This window comes from Cydia splendana, chromosome 5, assembly GCF_910591565.1.
Source record: "Cydia splendana chromosome 5, ilCydSple1.2, whole genome shotgun sequence".
Classification (NCBI taxonomy): domain Eukaryota; kingdom Metazoa; phylum Arthropoda; class Insecta; order Lepidoptera; family Tortricidae; genus Cydia; species Cydia splendana.
The window spans coordinates 21,996,082-22,008,841 of record NC_085964.1 but is presented as its reverse complement, the minus strand read 5'-3'; the positions used below and the strand labels follow the sequence as shown (position 1 = coordinate 22,008,841).

The window sequence follows — 12,760 nt, the reverse complement described above, 5'->3', positions numbered from 1 at the left end:
GCGAGGACGCAAGAATGCCAAATTTCGACGCTATAGTATGCGTATGCGCGTCTGGGGGCATTTTATTAATATCGAGCGCTTGAATGTCACCATAAATATAAAATTGGTGATTAAATTGTGTACGTGGGATGAACTTGAAGCCACTTTCTTTTCTGATCAAATTTACCAACGTCTGGACGGGCCTTTAGACGTAGACAACTATAACCTGGTTATGAAGGAAGGAAGGTAATAGAGATTGCCTATTCGAATTATTAGAATCTTAACTTGATTTGTTATATACAGATGTCTGTAATGTATTAACAATCGCTTTCACTCAGTTTTTGTAAGAGAGACAGAGATGAAGATAGCACAATTTTGTCTCTACGGAACCAAACTTCTAGGCTTCATTATTCTAAAGGATAGGTTATGTTTTTGAATTACATGTGTGTATTAAGTGTCATCACCTCTCCTGAGCTCTGTTCGTAGAGTCTTCTGACCTCATCGTGGGTCATTTGGGACACAGTTGGGATTTTCGCTACGTTGTTCATTATAGGTTTTACCTGGAAAGAAAAAAAGTAAAATATATTATTGTAAGTACGTAGAGTCGGACCAAAAAAAGTCTGCAGCGGATTTGATAGCTCACGCAGTGCAAGTGTCATTTATACGTCATAATTTCATAGAAGTTTGACGTTTAAAATTAACACTTGCACTGCGTGGGCTATCAAATCCGCTGCAGACTATTCTTGGTCTGACTCTAGTAAAATCTGAGTCAGGTGGACAATATACATATTTATTTTATTTTATTTTAGCCTTTTATTTCCTTAATAATATAAGTTACATAAAAAAGTACATGGAAAAGCAAATCTAGGTTTAATAACATCAGTTTTATAATGGTATTATATAACATCGTGTGACAGGGATAACGTATTAGTATTGATAGTGTTGAATTATGTTGTAACTGTCACACACTGTTATATAACTGCTAGTGCTATTAAATTCTACCCCTTTTTGTGTGGATTATATAGAAAAAGTTCAAACTGCCACACATACCTTATTATTGGCCATCCCAATGAACCCATTGCCTACGTTCCCGTTGGGAATGGTCCCGTTGCCCACGTTCCCGTTGCGTAGGCCTCCGTTGGCGAAGCCGTTGGCTAGCCCTCCGCCCATTCGGGACATGGCGTGGGTGAACTGTTGCATTGATGACATGTCTGTGAAAGAAAAGCAAACAGATTGAAATGAATGTCATATAGGCTTTGTGCGAAGACGTGGTGGAGGTGGTGAAATTATGAACTTTCTATTATTATCTTCATATTATTTGGCAGCAATATGTTTCACACACACAGTCAAATAAGCAATATGCCCCACACCCACTAGGGCGGCGCAGTCAGGTACGGAGCGAATACCTACTTATTAAACAAACGTGACCATGCCGTCTAAGTCTCTAAATCTACAATGCCATCCCAAATGACATACAAAACGTAGAAAATAATAACTCATTTTATAGGAAATTAAAGAAATGGTTAATTAATAATGCATTTTATGATATTCGTGAATTCTGTGACATTTAATTTGAATTTACCTACTTTAAATTTATTGTTATTTATTATTCTATTTAATCTGACATTGTATGATTTGAATGTTTTCCTTTTGCCCATTATCAATGATGGAAAATGTAATCTATCTATACATATAATAAAGCTGAAGACGGTCGAAAGTCTGTACATGGAAGATATTTGAAAAAAAGTTGTCTGGGGATACTTAGAATCGATAACAAAACACGTTCCAAAAGTTTTTAGAATTTTTGTCTGTTTGTCTGTTTATCTGTTTGTCTGTTTATTTGAACGCGCATCACGTGAAAACGGCTGAACGGATTTTGATGAAAACTTTACTAATCTATCGAGAAAATCCCCGGCCAGGTTATAGGCTATAAAAATTCAACCCCTAAAAGGGGGGGTAGCCACAACACTCGATTGACTTAAGTTTGCCCCTGAATCTTATGGCGCTACTTAGGAAGGAGGGGCAAACTTCTTTCAAATATGTGCTACCACTATTGAGTACCCTGGTAAACTAACAGATGGCGCTACGCGCAATACGTTGTGACATGAATAAGCCACCGAGGAAAGATTTTGCCAAAATAACTCTAAGTTTAGAAGAGAGGGTACGGATATCAACAAAAATAATTGAATAATTATCTTGATTTAATAAGTTAATAATACAACAAAATTAAACGACAGTAAATTAATTGTGCCTCATTGCACAGTGCCATCTTTTGGGGAACTGAGTAAACCTTAAGTAATCAAGAAAACTAAAAATGAGTTTACATAGTTACGTAGTGGTAAAATAAACACACATATCAACACGCGTATAATTGCATAATTATTTAAAATTAATAATTTTCTACATCATGAATTATACCTAATCGTAATTATATCGCACCCATATCAAATCCATATTCATACGTAGGTATCGCCTCCTTTTTTAAGCACTTAATAATGGCCACGAAGGTGGGTACTTTGAAAAAAAAAAAACATTGACCTCTGTCATTTGCAGTGCCGGCCATTTAAGCAAAATAAGCACTTGCTTAGGGCACCACGTCTAGGGGGCACCAAAACCAAAACCGTAGGCAAAAAAACGCGCAGGCTGCATCAGCATTGCAGTCGTCGTGGAGTGAGAGAATGAGGGTACGTAAGAACATCTCCAACGTAGGCTTTCGATTTGACCTTACGCGGAGGCCCTTAAAGTCATGGAAAAAAATCTTGCTTTCGGGCTTGCGGCCAGCCGATGTTTTCGACATAGGTTACCGATTTTATAGCGAATTTTTCTCTGTTGTACGCCAGATTTGTCGGCCAAGCCGAGTTGCTCCTTAGCCGCGATCCTGAGACCTAACTGTCAAAGTGTTATAAGGGGCCCCGTGAAAGCCGAAAACTAAAAGCATCCTGTCAAGTAGCGCTTCCGGGTGAAGCTAAAGAGCGGGCAATAGAAGAGTCGTGATTACATGCATAGATTCGATTTCAAGCCACTCTTTTGCAGTTCGGCGTAAGGTCTTATGCGAGGTCTTCTGCCTTATGGCAAAGTTGATCTTCTGCCTTAATTACACTTGGGCGTGGATCCAAATCCAAGCTTTCCTCTTTCGCAGCTGGGCCAGCTGCCTTGCTCACACTTCACATTCACTTCGTCAATTCCAAGCTCTGCTTTCTTGCATCTTTTCTGTATGAAAACAACCTCGCTGAGACCCTTAAATATCGAGCCCTATGCAAAGCTAGGCTGATAGAAAACTGTCCCATCCCTTTCGCGCCTGGTTGGGACTAAAAGTAAAAATGTACAACTGTCTATCAAATTGCGTTTTTTATATAGAAAAATTTTCGCCGCTCGCGTTTACAATAACATTATAAGATATGATAAAGGTGACATTCGGGTGGCGAATGCAGCAGCATTACTCTATTGTAACGTTACTGCTGCAGCACTGTCAATTTTCGTGATAAAATTATGTGACTGATTTCCATACTAAATGTAAAAATGTACAACTGTCTATCAAATTGCGTTTTTATATCCAACTATTTTCGCGCTCGCTTCGCTCGCGTTTTCAATAACTTTCTAAGTCAAATTGCGTTTTTTATATCGAAAAATTTTCGCGCTCGCTTCGCTCGCGTTTACAATAACATTATAAGATATATTAAAAGGTGACATTCGGGTGGCGACTGCAGTAGCATTACTCTGTTGCAACGTTACTGTTGCAGCACTGTCAATTTTCGTGATAAAATTATGTGACTTATTTCCATACTAAAAGTAGAAATGTACAACTGTCTATCAAATTGCGTTTTTATATCGAAAAATTTTCGCGCTCGCTTCGCTCGCGTTTTCAATAACTTTCTGAGATATATCAACTGCAGCAGCATTACTCTGTTGCAACGTTACTGCTGCAGCACTGTCAATTTTCGTGATAAAATTATGTGACTGATTTCCATACTAAAAGTACAAATGTACAACTGTCTATCAAATTGCGTTTTTATATCGAAAAATTTTCGCGCTGGCTTCGCTCGCGTTTTCAATCACTTTCTAAGATATGGCTACTGCAGCTGTATTACTCTGTTGCAACGTTACTGCTGCAGCACTGTCAATTTTCGTGATAAAATTATGTGACTGATTTCTATTCTCAGCTGTAATGCGGCAATGAACGTCACTCAACTTACCAAAAAAAATCAATGTAAGTGACCCTAGGGAGAGGGGGCACCATGGTCTAGAAATGCTTAGGGCATCAAAATATCTTAATCCGGCACTGGTCGTTTGCGGAGTCAAACGATTTAGGACTCGCATTTTATACGCATTACCATGCCTTCCCGAAAAAAATCGAATCATTCGTGAAAGTCTCGCAACGCATTGAGGTTACAAGGGGCACGTGGTCTTCCTCAGGAGTCTGAAGAAGATCACGGTGAGTGGCGCTCTAGCCAGGCAGGCCGCTTCGCTTTCGCTCGCGCGCGTATACCTTACTGTATCGTCCGATATACAATACATCTACTACTCTGTCGTTTAAATCACGTATAAAATTTTAATAAGGGCGAATAAAACTATTGTATTTGGAGTGTAGTTTTATTTAGTGGTACCTACCTAATTGTAAAATATTTTATCTGGACTACTGTCCTCTAGCATATCCTCGGAGCATATCCATCTGTCAACTTTACTTCAAGTTCCGCCTCCAGGGGAGAGGGAGAAAAATTAGGATTAGAAATTAGCCGCTTACTGACACAGACCGAATTCCACGCGGGCGGAGCCGCGGGCACAGCTAGTTAATAATAAGTGCTAATCTTATCTTTAAAATATTTTGACGTGTAATGTATCCGTGCATTTACGAAATAAAGAAATATGAAATAAGGCCCTCATGACACGGAGCGTAAGCGTATCGTAAAAACGTTACGAGTACGAGACGCTATGAGTTCTGGGCACCAAGCGTCGCGTAAGCGAAATCGTTTTATATGTGAAATCTCATTTGTTGAAATCATGGCGTCACTGGCCAAATTAACTCCGGCTTACTTTACGAATATTAATTAGTCATCGCTACTGATGTATAGCGAAAAATATGTTTATTTTTGTGCCTGATCCCGTATACCCTGATGCCTGATGCCCTTATCCTGATGCCTGATGCCCGTACCCTGATGCCTAATGGCCATACGCATTAATTGATCAGCCCGTATTGCCTCAGTCCGAGCAACACAAGATAGGTTGACTCCAGTAGACCATACCTGATTAGGAGAACGCTACACTGTCCTGTTACAAACGGCGTAAGGTCCAGGGGGCCAATTTAGACTGCGGGATAATTTAAACTCATCAAAATATCTTCCATGTTTTACGTTAAGCTTAGAATAAATTTAAAAGTAGAAAAATTACTGTCTTGGGTGAGACTTGAACTCACGGCCTCTGGATTGATAGGTACTCCAGCGCTCTGCCATCTGAGCCACCAAGACCTCATCCATAGCCAGCAAATCTTTCCACCATATTATAGGTAGATTTGCTGGCTATGGATGAGGTCTTGGTGGCTCAGATGGCAGAGGCGCTGGAGTATCAATCCAGAGGCCGTGAGTTCAAGTCTCACCCAAGACAGTAATTTTTCCACTTTTAAATTTATTCTAAGCTTAATAGCATCGTTGGCAGACGTTTCTGCTTGTTAAAAATTAAAATTATGTTTTACATTATTAACTAGAGTCTCACACAAAACATCTTTATCGCTATCTGGAGATATATGGCACTCTAGTTAATAATGTAAAACATGGAAGATATTTCGATTAGTTTTAATTACCCCGCAGTCTAAATTGCCCCCTTATCTAAATAGAAAATATGTAATAGGATACGCTGTTTTGCCGTAACAGGGCACAGTAGGAGTACATTCCTACTCTCTTACTTTAACTGGCGTATTCGAACTTCAAGATATTCACAAGATACGACACGTACTAGATCCATTCTAGATACGTTATAGTTTAGATATCAACTAGTTCTCTTTTGCAGCGCAATTCGGCAACCAATGACACTTTTACGTTAGATAGAGTAAGATATCTATTAGATGTGAGATGTAAATTAGATCTCTAAGTCATATCCTGTGGAAATCGTTCAAGAGTATCTCCAGAATCGCGCAAATGTCAAATTTGACAGGTTAGATCTTAAACATATCGTTATCGTATCTTGGTGATGTCTAATTAGATGTCTATTTCATAATCCGAATCAGGCCCTAAGTCTAGGGAGAGTTTCTTTTCCTGTGAATTTTGGTCACGCCTTTTCACCTTCGTTCGGGCGGCACAACCGAGGGCCTACCGCGAACCACGTTCGACATATTGCCTCTCTGTCGCACCTGTAAATTCGTACGTAAGTGTGACAGGGATGTAGTGTAGATTCTCGTTTAGTGTAGATTGCCGTACCTGATTTAGGAGTAGGCGGCATCTCCGTCGGCTCCGGCGGCATAGTCGCAATGGCCTCCGCTTTCTCCATCTCTTCTTGAACTACTTTCATGAACTCCGCTTGTACGTCGGACGAGTCTGTGTCACCATCCACCTATACACGGGAAAATAATTAATTACATCAATGTTATACCTCAAAATTTTATATTAAATGAAAAAAGTTTCGCTTCCGGCACCGGCAGGACTTGAATTGAGTAATTGAGCTACGGAAGCCTACCTAAACGTCGCAAATCTTTCCATTCCTTTCCTTATTTTTCACACGCCTTTGTGTTAAATTGTTTATACGACAACGGTTTCACTCACTTGAATTTTTAGTCGCTATTGGCGACATGTTTCGGGCCCGTCGGGGGTCCTTCCTCAGACGCTCGTGCTCGTGCTCGTGGAGTAATGCATTTAGGCATTCCGCCTAGCCGGGGAACTAGGACGGATATGTCGGACTCGTGGCCAAGGGGCCAAATACCGACTAAACCCTCCACGGTATGCCCGTCTCGCAGCAATGGTGACGGTGAACACGGGATCGCAGAGCATTCTACCGCGAACACCGCCTGCTGCCGACAGCCGAGGCTGTCCCCTCCTTGGACCCGAAGGCCCTGGAGCCGAAGCTCCCCCTCTCGAAGGTAGTATGCAGGGCGACACCACACACTGATCCCTCATGACAACCTCCACGCCGGGCTTCCATGCACATCCAGCCTCCGTCCCGATTGAAGTTAGGGCGGCGTCCAATTTCAATCGGGACGGAGGCTGGATGTTGCCACCAGCATGGAAGCCTATTATAATACCTGGTATTAGGCGGGAAGTGCGTTGTGACGATCGCGGGGACATAGTAAGTGCAGTGTGCTTGACGCCGGTCGATGCAGCCGCCCTACCAGACCTTGACCTGACAACTCCGGCTGCGGAGTGCACCGCGCCCCCCGCCCCCGCTCTGTCAGCGCGCGCGCAGGGAGCGGCAAGGCGGGTGGCGCGATCAGTGCACGAGTTGCAGCCGCCGCGAGCACGAGCGCCTGAGGAAGGACCCCCGACGGGCCCGAAACATATCGCCAATAGCGACTAAAAATTCAAGTGAGTGAAACCGTTGTCGTATAAACAATTTAAAACATGTCTCACGAAAGTTTAATATCGACGCCTTTGGGTTTTTTTTTTGCGGAGGTTGCGGGTCGAAGTTCTGCCGGAAGCGTAACTTTTCCAGTTTTTCCTTTAATGTAAAATTTAGAGTATAGCGAGCTTGGTAAAAAATGTTATAGGTACCTGTTTAAGTAAATATTTATGAGAAGGATTTTTTCTTTCAGATCCTCACACTTCTCACTCTCTATGCACAGCGATCATACTATTCCTTACAGCCATTGAGTTAAAATGCTATTTTGCCAGTAAATATATTAAATTGGCGTCTCTTCTCTTGGGTATGAATACGTAATTGCTAATGAGATGCCCGATTTTAATATGCTCCTTTTTTCTCCTTTCTTTAGGTAACAATTCAATCGCTAATTAGGGGCATGGTACACTGCGTCCGATTCGCACGTCACTCCGAAGTTTGAGCGAGACAATAACGCTATGCGCGTATTATAGCGACGTCCTCGCACGTCGGACGTGCGAATCGGACTCATTGTGCCATGCCCCTTATCCATTCATAACCACCGACTTGGAAAAACACATAATTTGCATGCCTATAGATTATTTATTGGCGAAATGTGCTGAACTCGCAAAATTGCATGTTAACACTTTATTTCTGTACCTACCACATTTCTGGCAAATACATTTCTATTTCTATTTCTAAAGTATGTTTAACTCACGATAACAAGCCGATGATGCTGGTCCAGCGTCTTCAGCATGGGCAGGCTGAGCTCCCTGAACACCTCGAGGCGCCGGCGGAAGGCCGCCACGGAGTCGTCGCGCCGCCCGCGCCCGAGCTGCAGCTTCGAGCAGTCCAGGAGGACCATGCGCGGTGACACGCGGAACTGCCGATAGAAGGTTCATGGTTAATGCGATGGATATAAATAAATATTATAAGGACATTCTTACACAAACTGACTAAAGGGGCCCACTGATTAACAGTCCGCCGGACGGTATCGGCCTGTCAGTTGTTCGGAACTATCATAATTTTGTTCTAACTGACAAGCCGATACCGTCCGGCGGACTGTTAATCAGTGTGTGGGACTTGCAGGTACTCAGACAACGATAAATATAATATACAAATACTTAAATACATGAGACATCTATGACTTAGGAACAAATATCTGAGCTCATCACACAAATAAATGCCCTTACCGGGATTCGAACCCAGGACCATCGGCTTCACAGGCAGGGTCACTACCCGCTAGGCCAGACCGGTCGTCAAAATGATAATGATTTAATGAAATATGGATGAAGGAAACGATAAGAAACATTCTAATTTTGTTATATCAAGCACTGACAATTATTTCCACCTATTTAATGGTTTGTTTAGCCTATGTGGTCCCCCCTGCTTGGCAAAGGCCTCCCCTCTCCCTTTCCAATCCTCCCTGTGCTGAGCAAGATCCCGCCAATCCCGATGGAACGCATCCAAGTCGTCTAGCTATCTCTTTTTCGGTCTGCCTCTGCCACGACTACACTACATCCCCAGTGTTTATTAACTTCCTAAATCCCAGAGTCATTGCAAAAATTTGAAACCCTCTTTTATTCCATTATAGTTCAAAATTCGATTTGATTAATGTCGTTTGACATCGGGACTTAGGACACTATGGTTGATCTACCTACCTCCTTCTGGAACTGTTCCATCTGTTCCAAATCCCTGGGATACCCGTCCAGCAGTAGCCCGGTTCCTCGTCCAGCCTCCACGACAGCTGTTCGCACCAGCTGCGTCACCAGGTCCCGTGGAGCCAGCTCCCCGCCGCTGATGGCGGTGCGGGCCAGCGCGCCGTCGGACGCCGGCCCGCCGCCGGCGTCGGCGAGGGAACGCAGACGTTGGCCGAGGCTGTAAACATCAAATTTTAAATGAAGGATACCGTAAAATGGTCCTACTTTGCTCGTTGGTGGGTAATGTATTCTATCATTTGGGCCTTGGCCACTTTCTGTAGATCCGTTTGTCTCTCGACAAAGGCCTCTGTTACCTCTGTAATCATAAATATTTAACTAATTTAAAAACACCTGGGCCCAATTTTATAAAGTTACAAGTTACAAGTTTACAGGCGTTTACTGGCAACACTTGCTCCGTTTTTTACAATTTGCGTTTTATAAAAGTACTGTGTTACAATTTTACAGGTTACAGGTACAAGTGCCTGTAGCTCAACCATAGACGAAAATATGGGAGTTTAATAGTTTTAAACTCATAATCGAACAAGCGTTTTATAAAAATATTGTAAATTACAAGTGTAGATTGGTACACTTGTAACAAAAACTGACATACGTCTTGAGTCCTGTAATTCTTAATTTTTAATTATAATTATTCGTTTTCTGAGCGATTTTAAACTTTACTCTTTATTGTTAGGCACCAACTCCAACGATTTTGCCAGGGCATGCATACATTTCCATGCACTGACCTTATCAGTTTTTGTTAATGTATCTGAAGTATATAGTAAATAGGAAATAAAGTGACAATATGTTTGATATTGATTTTATTGATGATATCGTTTTATTTTATCTACTAGGAAACGGAAAAGGATTGATTTATTAACATTCGTCTCTTTATTTAAGTATAGTGCATTCACACTATGGTAAAGTGTACTATTCATAATTTTCGATACACAGCGTACTTATCTTTGACCCGCTACCGAAACGATACATTGTATAATATAATGTGAAACAGTATTCATTTACTTATTAGGTAAATATTTCATGAAATCTAACTTAATCTGAATCTGAAAACGGCCCGAAAAGTATATCCTTGGCATCGAACACCGCTCTCAACCACTCGATTTTTCCTTCATTTCAGGGCATTTTTCCAATAATTATTAATATTTTACAGCAAACAATAACACAGCATTTAGTAGAGCACAGAGTATCTATGACAGACGTTTTTTTTTTAATAGTGATGTCCTTCACACCTGTAGATTTCACATGTAATCGAGATTGACCGTGGTTCTTTACAACTGTAATTATCTATGTGTATTTATAAGACACCTGTAGCCGTTCACAGTGCATTACAGGTGCCTGTAGCCTGTACTCTTGTAACCTGTAACTTGTAACTTTATAAAACTGGGCCCTGTAGACGAAAAAAATATGGTCAATTATGTACATCGTTCTTTTCAAACCGCGGTAACTCAAAATGTTGTCAGAGTAACTGACGAGACTTGTTCTTTCCGTGTACCCTTCGGCACACGCATTGCAGGTGTTATTTTAAACGTCAAACTTCTATGAAATTATGACGTATAAATAACACTGCAGACTTTTCTTGATTTAACTCTAAATGTAATATTATCCTGGTCATAGCACCAAATTGTAAAAGTACAATCTCAATGAAGGAAGCAAATGGCTGAGATATATTAGTTAAAGAAATGTAATAGAGTCAGACCGTGAAAAGTCTGCAGCAATTTTGATAGCCCACGCAGTGCAAGTGTCATTTTAAACGTCAAACTTCTATGAAATTATGACGTATAAAAAACACTTACACTGCGTGGGCTAACAAATCCGCTGCAGACTTTTCTTGGTGCGACTCTATACACCGAGGTATCATACAAGTTGTTTGAGAAATTATATTTTGTCAAGTTTACCTAAAGTGCGTCCATCCTGGCCGTAGTGACACACATCGCTGGCACAACGCTGCCTTGTTGCTGCCCGGTCCACCCACCACCCACAAGATGGCTGGTGTCGTTGATGCGCCTTTCACTCTTATTACTTCAGCCTGGAATGAAGGAAAACAAATATTCAGCAGGGAGTGAGAAATTAATTAATGTAAAGAGAATCTTTAAAATTAAGATATTTGTAAGATAGAGAAAGCAAGCTTTGAGAGAAAGAGAGACAGAGAGACAGAGAAAAAAGACAATATAAGCAGTAAGCTAAAACGACAGATTTAAGACAATACAATACGTTATTTGATAGAAGAACAAGAACACACGTCTATTAATTTCTGATTAACTAGGTACTTACGCCAGACTGCAACGTTGAAATTATTATTTACCACATAATTACCTATACTCTCTGGCAACTTGTCAGTCAGTAAGAACCAGGAAAATTATACTCATTCCTTTCTTTTGGGTGCTAGTACTAGCGTAATACAAAGACACTCTTTGTCTATCTTTTAAATAAGACAGTCTGGAAGAAACTATACCTAACTATTAAAGAAATTTGTCTTATTGAAAGGTTAACATTACAAACAGACGTACGACGTACCCCTATTTTTGCGATACATTTACATACTCGTATTAGAACTAAAGCCAGTCCGATACGACTGAATTCAACTAAAAATCGTACCCAATAACCTTCTGTCGCGCCTATGAGAAGTGATAAATGATCCCTATTGTTGTACCGTCTCAAGACTTTTTTACGAAAATAGAGCAACTTGAGCTATTGTTAAAGAATTAGGACGCAGAAGAATACAAAAAGATGGCCTACATGCAATAAGCATCAATTATGTTAACAGGAATGAAATTAAATTGATTTAATTAAAACATTGGAGTTGGTAGCTTATAAGTTATACTTGCTTATAAGCAAAGAGTTATATCTATAGGCACATCACACACGAGCTGTTTTTTTTTTCAGAAACAACACTCACATTGTCTGTTTTTTTGCCAAGTCTCTCTCCGAGACCACGAAGTCAGTAGGCCATATTCAAGCTTATTTTTACTTAATAATACCTACGTGAAAAACATTTATTTTAAAGTACAATCAAGGTTGGTATAAAATGTCAAAACGGACAAAGTGACAAAAATATGTACATATCTTAACGTATGGGCAGTAAGGTCGTGTATACATATTGTTGGCACATTGTCGATATTTACCTAATACCTTGAGTGTACAACTATTTACGTGAGTAAATGTTAACTACCCCTAAGAGACAATGGCTCCGATAAACATCGATAACTTAGACAGTAGGGAGCGTCAGGTGTATACCGTGAGTGGGTCAAGGTCTGGCTTCTAAACACGTTTTCGAACATTGTCTGGTCTACAAAGATTCCTTATAGGCTTATTTTATCATCATTTTCAGTGGGCACTTTCTGCTGAGTCGGACTATTCTTTCATAGGCCAATCAAATTAGATTTTATCGAAGAATTAATTCCCAACAAGCTGGAAATCATTTAAATACTTTCATTTGGTCCTAAATGCGTGTGATCCGAGTTTGCTCCATCCCAGTAGCTGAGAATAAATTTTGAGAGCCTTAGGGAATACATTTTTCCTTGGATTGCCAAACCACTTGATTTAGAATG

At 40.7% G+C, this 12,760-nt stretch overlaps 1 protein-coding gene and 1 non-coding gene across 5 annotated transcripts in view; both read right to left on the bottom strand.

Moving 5' to 3' along the window:
* Positions 1–234: 234 nt before the first annotated feature.
* Positions 235–12,760, bottom strand: part of LOC134790939 (adenylate kinase isoenzyme 5) — a 53,672-nt gene continuing 41,146 nt past the window's right edge. For all 4 annotated transcript variants that reach the window (XM_063761957.1, XM_063761954.1, XM_063761956.1 and 1 more), the window contains 6 exons: positions 11,108–11,238; positions 9,156–9,372; positions 8,213–8,377; positions 6,387–6,519; positions 1,030–1,190; positions 235–539 (listed from right to left, as the gene is read on the bottom strand). In XM_063761957.1, coding sequence (XP_063618027.1) covers positions 417–539; positions 1,030–1,190; positions 6,387–6,519; positions 8,213–8,377; positions 9,156–9,372; positions 11,108–11,238 — 930 coding nt within the window. In that variant the 3' untranslated portion in view covers positions 235–416. The remainder of the gene's footprint in view (positions 540–1,029; positions 1,191–6,386; positions 6,520–8,212; positions 8,378–9,155; positions 9,373–11,107; positions 11,239–12,760) is intronic.
* Positions 5,365–5,441, bottom strand: Trnag-acc (transfer RNA glycine (anticodon ACC)). The gene is given in 2 exon segments: positions 5,365–5,400; positions 5,405–5,441. It is a non-coding gene; the product is annotated as a tRNA-Gly (tRNA).